The sequence below is a fragment of the Halichondria panicea genome, chromosome 8 (genome assembly GCF_963675165.1).
Source record: "Halichondria panicea chromosome 8, odHalPani1.1, whole genome shotgun sequence".
Taxonomy (NCBI): domain Eukaryota; kingdom Metazoa; phylum Porifera; class Demospongiae; order Suberitida; family Halichondriidae; genus Halichondria; species Halichondria panicea.
Window position 1 is genome coordinate 1401639 of NC_087384.1, and position 13211 is coordinate 1414849.

A 13211-nucleotide genomic window follows, 5' to 3' on the forward strand; every position below is an offset into this window, starting at 1 on the left:
TTTCGCTTAATTAGTGTAGCACCCAAGTAGCGCAGAGAGGGGAGGATGGGTGCATAAAAAGGAGCAACAAGCTGCAATTTAGCTGAGCGACACCTTCTTCCATCCACCTGGGACGCTCCAGTGGGCCTCCTCCAACCTCCTCCAGGCTGCAGCTAGCCAGCTCTGCACCTCAACCTGCAGTCTGCAGCATGCAAGGTGTGTATGTTTGAATGGATATTTGAATTTGATGTGCATTTGGTTGAATGTTTTCTGGTCTGCATTTTTGTGTAATGCTCTGGCAATGTGCAGCTAATGATGTAATAGTGCAATAATAATAAGCTCTGAGATGAGTGGCTGCACTGCTGTGTTGTGTGGGTAGGGCTCAAAGCAAATATGAAATTTGAAACTTGTGTTGTGGTTTTAACTTGTATAATTATAGTAGTGTAGGTCGATGTTGTTCAATACAATCTAGTGTGAATCATTAATCTGTAAAATACCTCTATAATTGCTACTATACATGTGTAGCATTATAATTATACACTCAGCAGCTATAAGCAACTATGTTACATAGCTGCTTAGTTGCTGGCTAGAACTTATAAGCAATTTATCCTGTAGTGGGTATATTTCGAGGGTATAAACTTTCGCAGAATGACCGTTAAAAAGGTTTTCGCGGATTTTGGAATAGCAGCCTTTCTGCAGCATGCATGCATGCGATATTAAATTTGTGGATATAAATGTTCGCGGTACATGCTACATTTATACCATCAAAATATACACGCTATACGGTACGTATTGAGTGATTGTCCCATCAATTAATTCATTATTTAAATTTGACCTTAGCTTTTAAAATCAATTTTGTGGTGCTTCAAGGTATGTAGAGTAAGTCCATCCTACATGGGAACCTGTGCTGCAGCTCTAGGAGTTTGTTTGCTAGTATGAATAGGGTTCAGTACCAGTAGCTTTCCCCTGGTGTGTAGGTAGGTCTAGCCACATCCTTATACACTCGGTTTGCATTTAACAGCGTGCATTCCATTTTATATTCTCTGAATTGCCGTTAAAAGTAATAGCAGTTCACTGACGTGCAGGAGGTCAAACTTTAAAAGCCGATAAATTATTGTTATAGATCCTTAGAGACGTTTGCACAGGATGTTCTCCCAGAAGCCGTCACTGCTCAACCAATTAATTTATGATTTCTAGTGAGGCCTTTGACCATATTAATACATTATTGGATGCATGCGTCTGACTAAATACCTTTGTGGGTAGACTAGAGGGACAGTCAGCTGTGCCACACTGTCAAGTGGTGATGGGTTTGCATGTAGGAGAGGAGCAAATCATTCAATTACTCGATTGGTCGAGATCAAACAAGTGCACTGAACCACATCCCTTGTTCCACTTGGTTGGCTTGGGCTGCCTCATACACAGCCTACACATTCCTGCTAACTGCCATTGCTAGGCATCCTGCCCTCTATATAAGCTAGGAACTCTCACACTATTCAGAGTTGCTAACTGACTGACTTAGTATACCAAACTGTTCTCTTCGACAAAATCTCATCGACTTGGCTTTGTTCTCTCCTGCACAGCATTTCTGCTCTGTGCTGTGTGACTGTCTGAGTGTGTCTGCTGGTTGTTGCAAGAGAAGATTCAAGAGAGACCTGTTGTGTCAGAAGAGAGAGTGGTGGTGGATCCCAGCTCCACCAACTTTGCAAAGTGAGTCCATGCTCTTGGCATTATTATTTGCTGCATGCATGCTGTACAAAACGTGCGTATATAAGATAATTATTTTTGCATGGCCATGCATATTGCTACATCTGAGCTAGTCAGTACATTAGCTTTTTTATTTGCAGTTTTTGCATGCAGGCTTAATTATGTTTGGGAGATCATCTTGCAAAATCAGCTGTAGCAGAGAGTATAAGATTTCAACCTCTTGTAATTGATATGCTTCAGAAACCTCTGTTTACTACTGAGTTGCAGAAAAGGGGGCGGATTGCTGCACTAGTGCCTCTGGCCTTATCATAACTCTAGCCCACTTGATGATATTCATGCCTGTCTAATGAAACATGAGCAGATGTGAGAGATCAAATGCAAAAGCTCTGTAGTTCAGGGGGGTGGGAAAAACAACAGGAAAGGGGCTAGCATTCAAACCATAGAAGGCACTTGTATAAACAGGAATCTTTTTTGAATTGCACTCAAAGGTTTAATTTGAATTTAAACTTGACAGGGTCACTCAGCTGTAAGCTTTTCTTTTCAGCTGATCTTATAATCAGACACTGTAAGACTTCTGTGTTCACTGCATGAGAATTAGGGATTAAGGAAGGGTGGCAATGCATGATGTGTTATAATATGCTGCATATTTCACAATCTATATCACTACTCATGCAACCTATAATCATAATTGTATTTCTCTACCCTGCAGCCTCATTTGCACCATGGGGATTTGTGTGGGCAAAATAGGATGCAAATTCAAAGAGGCAGGCCATAGCAACAGCATTGGTCCCCACCAGCACACACCGTGGGAAGTCTGGATAGCCTGGACATAAGTGGTGAGTTATGGCTGCTTTCTCTGATGCATGAGCTGATAACACTAAGTGTAGTTTTGACAAGGCATATATGTGGTCTACCTTTGTTTTGTGCTTTGAATTTAAAGAGTGGCCACATCTTAGAGCATTGCTTACCTATCCTAAGAGGTGTGCTGCCATAGTCTGCATGAAGCCACATTAAGCACTAGGATGTCACCCCCCTGTGTGCATGTTTGTGTGGGTTTGTTTGCTAGTGTGGCCTTGGGGGAGTGAGGCCAGAGGTGAAGCTATGTTCCCTTTATTGACCAGCCCTAACACTTCATGCTTCACCAACCATGACATAGTGGGATGGGGGATGGGGCCCTCGTTAATTTGTACAATGTGTTTAACCACAAACAAATTTCCCTCAAAATAACACCTTTTAATTAAATTAATCTTTTTTTATAGTTTCGCTCTTTGTATTGTGCAGGTCTGCTGTGGGGGTGCCGGCAATAGCTGCTGCAACTGTGACCATGGAAACACGAAGCACTCCAAATATAGACTTTTCGACGGCAACTCGAATCTTGAGTGAATCACTTTTATCAACCGAATATCACTTGGAATACCTAAACAGTTTGCAACTGGAGGATTACTTAATGCAACTGGATCACTTAATAATTAGCAACTGGATCACTTTAACAATTTGTTTTCTTAAGGATCGCAAACCGAGCCACTTACGGGCATGCAACTCAACTCATCACTTGTGGCAGCCGTATATTACTTAGTCAACGCAATCACTTGATGGCAACTTTACCACTTATAGACCAAACCCCCTTCGCAATACGTCACTTTAATGGTAGCTTATATCGCTTGAAGTCAACCTAATCACTTATAAAACAGTCTGACAACTTAATCGCTTAGTCAACTTAATCACTTATTGCATCAACATGATCACTTATTCGTATCCAATCTATCTCTTCATAGCAACTGTATCATTTATCTAACCTTAAAATCACTTCCTCTGGCAACCTATCACTTATTCAGAGACTAACAACATATCACTTATGGCAAGAAAATCACTTCTGGAAAGCTTTGGCGATATCACTTATTCCCCTTCGGCAATCTTCACTTCAAAACTTATATCACTTTTATACTTAAAGCCACGAAATCACTTATACATGAACTATGGCAACAATCACTTCATTCATCTCCCCTCCCCTTTAAGACGGCAGCCCGATCGAACCAACCAACCAACCCCTCTCACTTGAACTAGAGCCAAGACAAGAACGAACTCTTTATTGAGTGTCCTTGCAAAGCTCACCCTGTACTGTGTGATCACTTATGTCACGTAGTTTACAATGTCTTATACGATTATATACATGATTATTAATAGATGTTTTTGTCAGCAGACAATCATATTTCAACGTGTTTTTAATCTTTGTGCAATCGATGATTTTAATCCACTTATCATTACAGAGCTTGAATTAACATGAGATTGCATGTGGTATGGTAGCCTCGGTCCCAGGCCGATTTTTCTTTAATAGAACAAAGTTGCTATATAGCATTATTTTAGAGACAACTTGGCTAGGAACTCGGCTAGTGGTATGGGAGAGGGCTTGGAATGCAGACTACTACAGATAGGTAGGTAAATGTAAGGCTGCGCTGAAGTCTTGGTGACGCGCGCAAATTAAACCTAATTACTGTACAAACACGTGAAGTCACAGCTGAGAGCATTCCGGAAACAGCACATGCCTCTGGCAATAGGGGAACAACGAAAGCCGTTCAAGTGAGAGGGGTGTTCTGGAGAAAGAGTGGGAGACGGTCACCGTACAGACATTGGGTGGCCTCAGGCTAGTTATCATCAACATTTGACAGCTGTCCAACGGGCCCAAAGCATCTACGCATAGATACTACAAAATTATAGTATCTATATGATCTACGACTTAGATAAGGACTTCACCAACATACACTAGGAAATGTTTATCAATTGGTTTCCATGTTGACACTGGTGCCTCAGAGAAAACACTAGAACACCCTCTTCAACTCAGACAGCCAGTCATCTGGAACACACACACACACCCTCGATAAGACAGAGTGTCTCAGAAAAAACACTAGAACACCCCCTGGAACACTCCTTCCTATCAGATAGCCAGTCATCTGGAACACACACACCCTCGATCACAAGACAGAGTGCCTCAGAAAAAACACTAGAACACCCCCTGGAACACTCCTTCCTATCAGACAGCCAGTCATCTGGAACACACACACACCCTCGATCATAAGACAGAGATAAGCCTCGGAATGCAGGCCCCTCTCGCCGGCAGGGTACACCCACAGAACTGAACACATTCCCATCATTATCAGTGCTCAATATTGCGATTATCGTCTAATTACTCCCTGTCAATGATATTCATAGCCCCCCCAGATTTGAACAGTCTGTTATCCTCCCCAAAATGGGGCCACAAGAGTGTGCCCTCTGGGCAGATCCACTTAACTTCCTTATCAGCCTCTTAAGATAAGGCCACCTCACAGCCTTCGAGGGTTGTCTGTCTAAACTGGACTCTTTGAGGGCACTCAAAAATTTGAATCTCAGCGCTTCTAGGGTACTGTGCACTTTGTAGTAAACAATGGGGTCGCTATGGTTTTGCATATCTTTGAATAGTGTTTGAGGGCAACATCCCACTATTAAAATGTATGGTATCAACAAATTAATTCGCAAATTTATGCAACAAATGTTTTTTGGCAATAATAACAGAATCAAAGAAAGGTGGATTTGAAATGAGAGGATATACTAACACAACGTACCTAAGAGTTAGTCAGTTTGTCACTGTCTCATCTCTTAGCGAGCTAAACTGGCTCAGATGGAACTTGACAGCTTGGGCTTTGACCATGAGTTGCAATGCCCTGAGGCCCAACAGAAGCTGTGCTAATAGGAACAGCAAGAGTACGATGTTGACAGCTCTCTCTAGGGGCAGGATCACCGCGTCCATGTTGACCAGGAGGTAGAGAGTGAGAGGAGTCTGTAGGAGAGTCAGCAGCCAGAAACCAGTCAACTCAGGTATCTACACGAACAGGACGAGACATTAGCACACAGTAACAGTTCAGTATTACAGGCAGATATTGTAATAAATTACTAGGGGGCTTGATTCAAACAACGTGTACACCATGCACAAAAAGAAGGGACAATTTAGGCCCAGTCAAAAGTTTAGAGAGTTTAACTTAATCACAACTCTAGTTATAGATAGAGAACTTCGTACATGTGTCAGAGCCTACTCAAAAATGTTTGTACCATTGAAATTGGAGCAACCATTCAAAGTTACAATTATGGGGGCTGATTTATTTTGGTTAATTAAGATACAACCAAAACACGATATCTCATGCCTACCAAGTTAGGGTATGGTGTAGAGCGTGAGTAAGGTCGGTGGCAATTTATGTGTTGATGACTCTTCACCACATACGGAACATTGGAGGGTAATTAGTTCTGAAGAAACTAGTTAAAAAACACTTAATAGCAGTATGTCCACACATACCAGTTAGCAAGGCCTACACTGAAATACCTAACTAATTGCACCTCCCAAATAAGGCATTGTCCCTGTTAAGGCATCTTCCCTGTTTCATTTTCCTAGTCCAACATGCATACACAGTTCACAACATCAAGTGGGGCTGTTTTGTGAAGCCATTTTGTGTCCCCATGAATAACATTCCTTTATCAGTCTCACCTTCAACACCCCCACCATCCTATAAGGATATGTAGCAATATCACTAATAGTGGAGTCATTAACTGCATGTATACAGACAGTACTTAGTTCAGTACTTAGTTACACCAACAGTTTGACCTGTGACTGGATGACCCACACTGAGAACTGACCACTGGAAGTGCCTTGGCTACTAGTGCGGAACAAGGAGTGCATCGAACACTTACTCCCTTTCATGCCCTATTACACATTGCCCGGGGGATGGACGAATTGCCGCCATGGGTACATCAAACTACATACACTAAGTGCTGCTGAATGACAATCCAGACATACCCAGTAAAGTTTTGACAAGGGTCTAACTAAAAGTACAAAGAAGCAATTTAGGGACGAAACTTTGTGTCAGCTAGACTACAAAATAGGTCTCCCTTTAAGCTACAATATGCATGTTTTCTTGTCAAAATAAGGCAGTCCAAACTTAAGTTGTGGGAAATGAAAGCAATGTAGCAAGAGTGCAAAACATTATGCCAACCTTCTCCCTGAGGTTTCCTTGGTAACCGAGGTAAAGCCTGGCTGTCTCGACGATGACCATGACAATATAGATGAGTATGGTGGCAAACTGATAGTGGGTGGCCAGCACAGCATACTGAATTATAGGGAGAGAGAGGAAAGAATAAGTAAAGGGGCATGATTAATAATGGGTAACCATCTAGCTGATACCTATCAAACTACATTTGCTATAGCATACATAGAAGGATCCCATAATTGGTATTCATGCAATGCCCTACTATAGCATACTCTGCTTATTATGCTCACACACACACACACACACACACACACACACACACACACACACACACACACACACACACACACACACACACACACACACACACACACACACACACACACACACACACACACACACACACACACACACACACACACACACACACACACACACACACACACACACACACACACACACACACACACACACACACACACACACACACACACACACACACACACACACACACACACACACACACACACACACACACACACACACACACACACTATAAGCATGCTCCCCTGCTTGTGCACCTTGGTCTGCAGTGTCACCACCAAGGTAACCAGCCAGAGTGGAGAGTAGAAAGCATTGAAATAGAGGCTCATCTGCAGAGGCAGGAAGATCACAATGTCAGCACCTGAGGCAATGAAATGATGCAGGATGTTTAGGGGGGAGGGGCTGGCTGGGTGCAATGAACAAATAGTTAGTTTATGGTTGTGTGTGCATGTGAGGGACCCATACTAATATGTCGTACATCATGGCAGTAGACACAGTTAGCTAGCTAGTAACTGATTGACTTTATCATCACAGACTGTGGTGGTACGTACCTGGTAGTAGGTTGATGGATCTGAGCCTGTTGTAGTCGCTGTTCGTCCTGACAGGATGCTCTGATACTCCCCCCACTCTCTGACGGACCCCTGACCTAGTGAACAGCTCAGTGACAGTAGACATAGGACACACAGCAAGCAGGAGATGGTGTCCTATTTGTGCCCATAACAACAGCGACCACGTGGATAAGGTCGTCACCGTAAAAAGTAAGAATCATGCTACATGTAGAGGTCGTCAATTTCATCGGTCTGAGAAAGATTTTATTTGTAACTGTGACGACCTTATCCACGTGTCACATATTAAAGCAAAACTGAGAGCAGTGAAAAGATGCCATCGTCTGTACAAGCTGTGAAGAGACCAGAGGGTATCCAGGGGAAGTCCAAGTCTCGGAGAATATGGAGGGAACCAGGAGAGAAGTAAGTAAGCGGTTGTCTACAAACATGCCCATCAACCCCCCTCCCCGGCCCCCTCCCCTGGCCCTATACAGGAGTGGATCAATAATAGCTGCCCCTGGTATGCGGAGCTCCTGGAAAAGACGTCTCGTGGAGCGGGCCGAACGGAAGGCCATGAAAGAGAGAGAGCATGATCTGAAGGAGGGAGCAAAAAAGGAGAAAGAGGTACGATGCAGTGACTTGCTGTATATATATATAATATAGATGTTTTTCACCTCTCGGTAGGTGCGGAGAAAGAGGATTGAGGATAAACGACAGCGAAAGTTAGATAATGAGAAGAAAGGAGAAATCGTACAACAGGTTTGTAAAGCTTATACCATACAATGTGTGTTGGTTGGTGTAATTGTTGATCCCCTGCACAGATCACTAATTCTGCCAAGCTAAAGAGACTGAATAAGAAGCAGATGAGATCAATACAAAAACGATGAGACTCTTTCTATATAGCTTTTTTTAATGTGTGTATGCATTGAAACCAAATGTGTTTAATATCACCAATCAAGCAATGCATGGAATTTGTGAAAAACAGCATTTTGGTTCAAGCTAATAAGTTAATTGTTGAGTCACTTTGTTGTCTGCTTAACATGAGCTAGAATGGCTTTACAAAAGTCTGGGAGGTCGGCGGGGATCCTCGACGTTATCTGCACAAGAGACAAAAGTGTTAATACTGTAGCACATGCAATGACATCATGTGTGAACCTACGTACCATGTTACCATCCACCACCACTGAAGTGTCCTCGTACTCGGCTCTGTGTGTGTGTGTGTGTGTGTGTGTGTGTGTGTGTGTGTGTGTGTGTGTGTGTGCCGGGGTGGTGTAAGTGGGACAATTAATGGCTAGTGCTACAGGAAAAATTAGGTCAATTAATAGGACATGCATAATTATACAATGTACATTGCAGTCACCCTGCATTGATGACATCATCTTTGATGGAGCAGAAACAGGTGACCCGTTTCCCCTTGAGTATACCAGCTGATACAAACATCCAGGGACCATGACAAATGGCCGCCACTGTCTTCCCACTCTGGTACACATCCCTCACCAAGGTTAGGAAACGTTGGTCCCTACGCCAATAGTCTGGAGCAAACCCTCCAGGGATGATCAAGACATCAAGATCCTGTAGGGAGAGGTACAAATAGGAAACCAATAGCAGGCTAAAGAGTTTTTACTGACTTACTGCTACTCGGTTTTGCAGAATTCTTGCAACAGGGCTAAACAGACACTGCAATGACTTCCATATATGGAAGTCAACTGCTGACTATAAAATTTTGTATTTTGTGTATATACATGTATTGTATATGCAGCATAATTATAGGGATATATGATTATCCCCCTCTTCCCCCCCCCCTCCCTAAAATTTGCATTCAGGTACTCAGTCGTAAGACTGAGTGTCCATAGCCGGCAGGGTATTGAAATAACTGTTGACCTTTTTTTAAATGTTCTGGTGACTTTTCAAAATCCCCTCTAATTCAAAATCCTGTATGACATCCTGGTATGTGTATAATTATTTGAATTGAAAGATGTCCAGAGAGCATCAGCTGATAAGGTTGTAAGCATTCATAAGGTTGATAAACGAAACACCCTCCAAACAGTGGTATTGGCTGATATTGATAAGCGTGAAGACAGAAGGTCTTATAATTATTATTAACCAAATCTCCTCTGGCAATTTCTTTTGTCAGCTCCTGTCTCATCAACATTTCAGGATGACCATTGCATAATAATAATAATTATTATAAGTCAGCAGTTGACTTCCATATATGGAAGTCATCGCTGTGTCTGTTTAGCCCTGTTGCAAGAATTCTGCAAAACCCTGTAGACAATCCAAGCCCTTATTTAGTTTACATGCACGCATACAAACACATACAACCCACAAACACTAGATAAATTTCACAGCCTAGTATAATAATTTAAACATGGTCATTACGGAATTTACCTGAGCCGTGACATTGTCAATGGACTTATCAGCTTTGTTGGGCAGACCCTTCTTGGAGAGATAGGTTTTCCCTTCTTCAGGTCCGATGGTGAATGTGGTCATTCCCTCCTCTCTGAATCTCAGTAGGGGGTACCACAACTGCAGAGAGATGGGGAAAACATTAGAGGATACATACATCTATTTTTCTGTGGTGTGCTCACTTCAATAGCCTCATAATTGAACTCCACAAAAATACCAACTCTTACAGCAGCCATTTCTTAATTCATTGGGTAAAGATTATCAAATACACAAATACATTATTATCACATTTATCTTTATTCCCCAGTTCCTGTTGATTGATTTTTACAGGTTGCTTTGTTTTTGAGTTTTGGAAACAAAGGCGATTCCCAAACAGTTTCAACTATTAATCTGATCATGATTGCAAGTAAAAACATATATAATTATAGGTGTGTGATGGACATCTATATTTATAGTCTATCAGGTGTGTGATGGATTGGATACATGTAAATATATAACATGTATGAGTTTCTATTAGATGGTGGCATTGTTGTTACTTTCACTTGTGAGTGTATCCGTTTTGTTACTGCACGGGTATTTCTACTACATAGCTACATGCTGGTCGTTAGGTATTTAAGAAGCTCAATTTCTGTTGTAGAATATGATATTGTTTTTGCAATAGTGTCAGAAATAAGTGACTAGTCAACTGGATTCATTGAGTCTCTGGAACAACATCGATTGAACCAAAAATGAAATATCTCATCATTTTTTCCCTCGCTCTTGCATGCTTTCAGTTTTTGCTCGGAGTTGAAGCCCAGCAAATCAACCAACGGCTTTTAAATGCTATACAACATGTGGAGTCCGGTGGAGATAATTGTGCAATTGGTGACAAACAATTTAGCAACAAAGCTTTGGGCCCATACCAAATTCGCAAGCCCTACTACGATGATGCTGTTCAATTCAACCCAAGCCTACGCAGTGGTGGTCGAAGCTTTCAAAATGTCTGGGGCGTTGGGAGTGAGAGATATTCCGAAGATGTTATCAGGAGCTACATGAAGAGGTACGCTACAGCTAAAAGGCTTGGTCATCGCCCAACTAATGAAGATATTGCTCGAATCCATAATGGCGGTCCAAATGGTTATAAAAATCCAAAAACTGACAATTACTGGAAAAAAGTTCGGCAAGCTTTGTACTCCAACAGCAGTGGTTATATAAACAGCTGTCTAAGTACGTGCAATCCAGGAGAGTGTTGTCAAGGGTCATATTGTACTTGTATCAATAAACGGTTTAAGAAAGTTTCGTGTGCATGGCAAAGGATGGTGGTAAAGTTTTCCTGAAGCTATTGATTTATAGCTGGACTTGAACATTTGCAAGCAGTGATTATTGTGCATGTATATAGTAGCAGGAGCACTGAATATGCTCCTGATAGTAGTGATCAATTCACCTGCTATTAGAGCTTAAACAAATATATTAACATAATATGCATAGGCATGGCAGAGAAATTAGATAGTGTATTAACTTCACAACGTGCATATACATGCAGTTGTTTGGTCCTGTCTGTACATGGATTGACTTCCATCCATTTAATAATATCTATTTCTGATTTTGTGAATAATATACATGTGCATGCAGATAGCTATAAATAGATTGCAATTGAATGCAGTTTTGCTCGCACGTTGGACTAATAGTGAGTTGCATGCCCTCTTCTCTTCATACGCTCTTGCTATTATTACGTGTTTTAAAGGTTTTCTTGCTGATCATGAAGCTGAAAATCCTAGCTAGCTTCAAGCTATCAATTACAGCATGTGTCCACATGATTATCAATCAACATTATTTTGGTGTATTCTACAATTGATTTCAGCTCTGCATAGCAATAAAACATGCACTATACTTCAAAACCATGCATGCGCACACTGAAACAATTGTACCGCAATACATGCATGCAGCTATATATATATATAATTACAGTACTGCAAATGTAGATCTACATCAGCCAAGTTTCGGGTAGGTGTATACATATAGCTACAGGTTAAAGTCACTGTTCCAGCTCTATAGTAACCCCGACATGATCTTTTGGTCCTTGGATCTTGCTGAGAATTAATGCATGCGGTTTGGAGCGATTTGAAGTAACCACGTGTACGTGGTGTAAGTGGGACAATTAAATGTTAGAGCTGCAAGATAATTGGGTCAATTTGCAAGATGTAATTATACACAATGTACATTGCATGCAGTCAATGCATCCTGCGTTGATGACACCATCTTTGATAAAGCCAGTTTCCCCTTGTGTATACCAGCTGACACAAACATTCAGGGACCATGACAAATGGCCGCCACTGTCTTCCCATTCTGACACATCTCCCTCACCAAGGTCAAAAAATGTTGGTTCCTATGGCAACGCCAATAGTCTTGAGCAAAATTGAAACCAGGGGAGGCATCAAGATCCTGCACGGAGAGGTACATGACATTGGGAAACCACATGCAGTTGCAGGCTAAAAAGAGTTTTGACTGGCTCGTTCTACTGCTACTCATCAACTTATAGCTATAATACTCACTGAAAGTCATTAGACAATTCAATCCAAGCCCTAGTTTTAACTTTTAGTACCCATGATACATGTATAAAAATCACAGTGCAGTAACATGGTTATTACCTGAGCAGTGACATTGTATGTTAACTGTATTTTCAACTTTGTTGAATTGGGCAGACCCTTCTCTTGGAGAGATAGGTCTTCCCCTCTGAATGTGGTCATTCTCTCTTCTCTGAACCTCAGCAGGGGGTATATACCACAAATGCAGAGAGACAGATGATAGATCTAAATCTACAACTTAATTTTGTGCATGGTGGTGCTCACTTATATAGAATTGAACTTAACTAGAATACCAACTCTTGCAGCAGCCATTCTTAATTCATCCCGTATACAGACAAAAAAAAATATAACCCACATTCTCCTCTATAGCTAGTTACGTACAAGGACCACCATGCACAACTCAAATTTCAGAACACAGTACAGAACCGACAACAAATAAGACGTTTTATGACGCTCAAATTAACAGCCACCCCATAACCAACGGAGACACCATACTCTGAGAACCTCCTCTGCACAAGATATTCCACCCATGCACTCATGTCTTCTCCTTCGTTACTCGTAAGAGTTGTCAACCAAACAGAACCCAAGAAAGTGGAAAGAGTTGCTCAACTTGTGGGCCATCATCAGCTAGCAAGAACTCGTTGCTAAGAGAACTGCACTGACTTGTAACAAATGCTTTC

General features: G+C 41.7%; 4 protein-coding genes and 1 long non-coding RNA gene across 5 annotated transcripts in view; 2 read left to right on the top strand and 3 right to left on the bottom strand.

Annotated features, from left to right (window-relative positions):
- Nucleotides 1-13211, bottom strand: part of LOC135339652 (serine/threonine-protein phosphatase 6 regulatory ankyrin repeat subunit B-like) — a gene marked incomplete in the record, with an annotated part of 1209744 nt that overhangs the window by 296114 nt on the left and 900419 nt on the right.
- On the top strand, nt 34-3958 carry LOC135339842 (uncharacterized). Its single transcript, XR_010396055.1, has 4 exons — nt 34-195; nt 1560-1686; nt 2393-2519; nt 2965-3958. It is a non-coding gene; the product is annotated as an uncharacterized LOC135339842 (long non-coding RNA).
- LOC135339810 (transmembrane protein 17B-like) lies at nt 5195-7760 on the bottom strand. Its single transcript, XM_064536087.1, has 4 exons — nt 7568-7760; nt 7274-7377; nt 6699-6812; nt 5195-5536 (listed from the first exon to the last, which is right to left on the bottom strand). The coding sequence occupies exons 1-4, from the start codon at nt 7689-7691 to the stop codon at nt 5291-5293; spliced, it is 588 nt and encodes a 195-aa protein (XP_064392157.1). The 5' UTR covers nt 7692-7760; the 3' UTR covers nt 5195-5290.
- Nucleotides 7824-8559, top strand: LOC135339835 (coiled-coil domain-containing protein 86-like). Its single transcript, XM_064536118.1, has 4 exons — nt 7824-7984; nt 8056-8185; nt 8246-8320; nt 8383-8559. Exons 1-4 carry the CDS (start codon nt 7896-7898, stop codon nt 8446-8448), a joined length of 360 nt encoding a protein of 119 aa, XP_064392188.1. The 5' UTR covers nt 7824-7895; the 3' UTR covers nt 8449-8559.
- LOC135339817 (protein/nucleic acid deglycase 2-like) lies at nt 8485-10291 on the bottom strand. The gene is made up of 5 exons (XM_064536098.1): nt 10150-10291; nt 9950-10087; nt 8922-9133; nt 8725-8767; nt 8485-8658 (listed from the first exon to the last, which is right to left on the bottom strand). Exons 1-5 carry the CDS (start codon nt 10201-10203, stop codon nt 8581-8583), a joined length of 525 nt encoding a protein of 174 aa, XP_064392168.1. The 5' UTR covers nt 10204-10291; the 3' UTR covers nt 8485-8580.

Bases quoted from the DNA above. Each gene is read 5' to 3' on its own strand.
- LOC135339835 (XM_064536118.1), top strand. From the start codon at position 7,896: ATGCCATCGTCTGTACAAGCTGTGAAGAGACCAGAGGGTATCCAGGGG. The intron at 7,985-8,055 runs GTAAGTAAGCGG...GGCCCTATACAG, and splicing joins TGGAGGGAACCAGGAGAGAA to GAGTGGATCAATAATAGCTG. The intron at 8,321-8,382 runs GTTTGTAAAGCT...TCCCCTGCACAG, and splicing joins AAGGAGAAATCGTACAACAG to ATCACTAATTCTGCCAAGCT.
- LOC135339817 (XM_064536098.1), bottom strand. From the start codon at position 10,203: ATGGCTGCTGTAAGAGTTGGTATTTTTGTGGAGTTCAATTATGAGGCT. The intron at 8,768-8,921 runs GTGACTGCAATG...ACACACACACAG, and splicing joins GATGATGTCATCAATGCAGG to AGCCGAGTACGAGGACACTT. The intron at 8,659-8,724 runs GTACGTAGGTTC...TCTCTTGTGCAG, and splicing joins TGGTGGTGGATGGTAACATG to ATAACGTCGAGGATCCCCGC.
- LOC135339810 (XM_064536087.1), bottom strand. From the start codon at position 7,691: ATGTCTACTGTCACTGAGCTGTTCACTAGGTCAGGGGTCCGTCAGAGA. The intron at 6,813-7,273 runs GTGCACAAGCAG...CCTATAATTCAG, and splicing joins TGGTGACACTGCAGACCAAG to TATGCTGTGCTGGCCACCCA. The intron at 5,537-6,698 runs GTTGGCATAATG...CTGTTCGTGTAG, and splicing joins AAGGAAACCTCAGGGAGAAG to ATACCTGAGTTGACTGGTTT.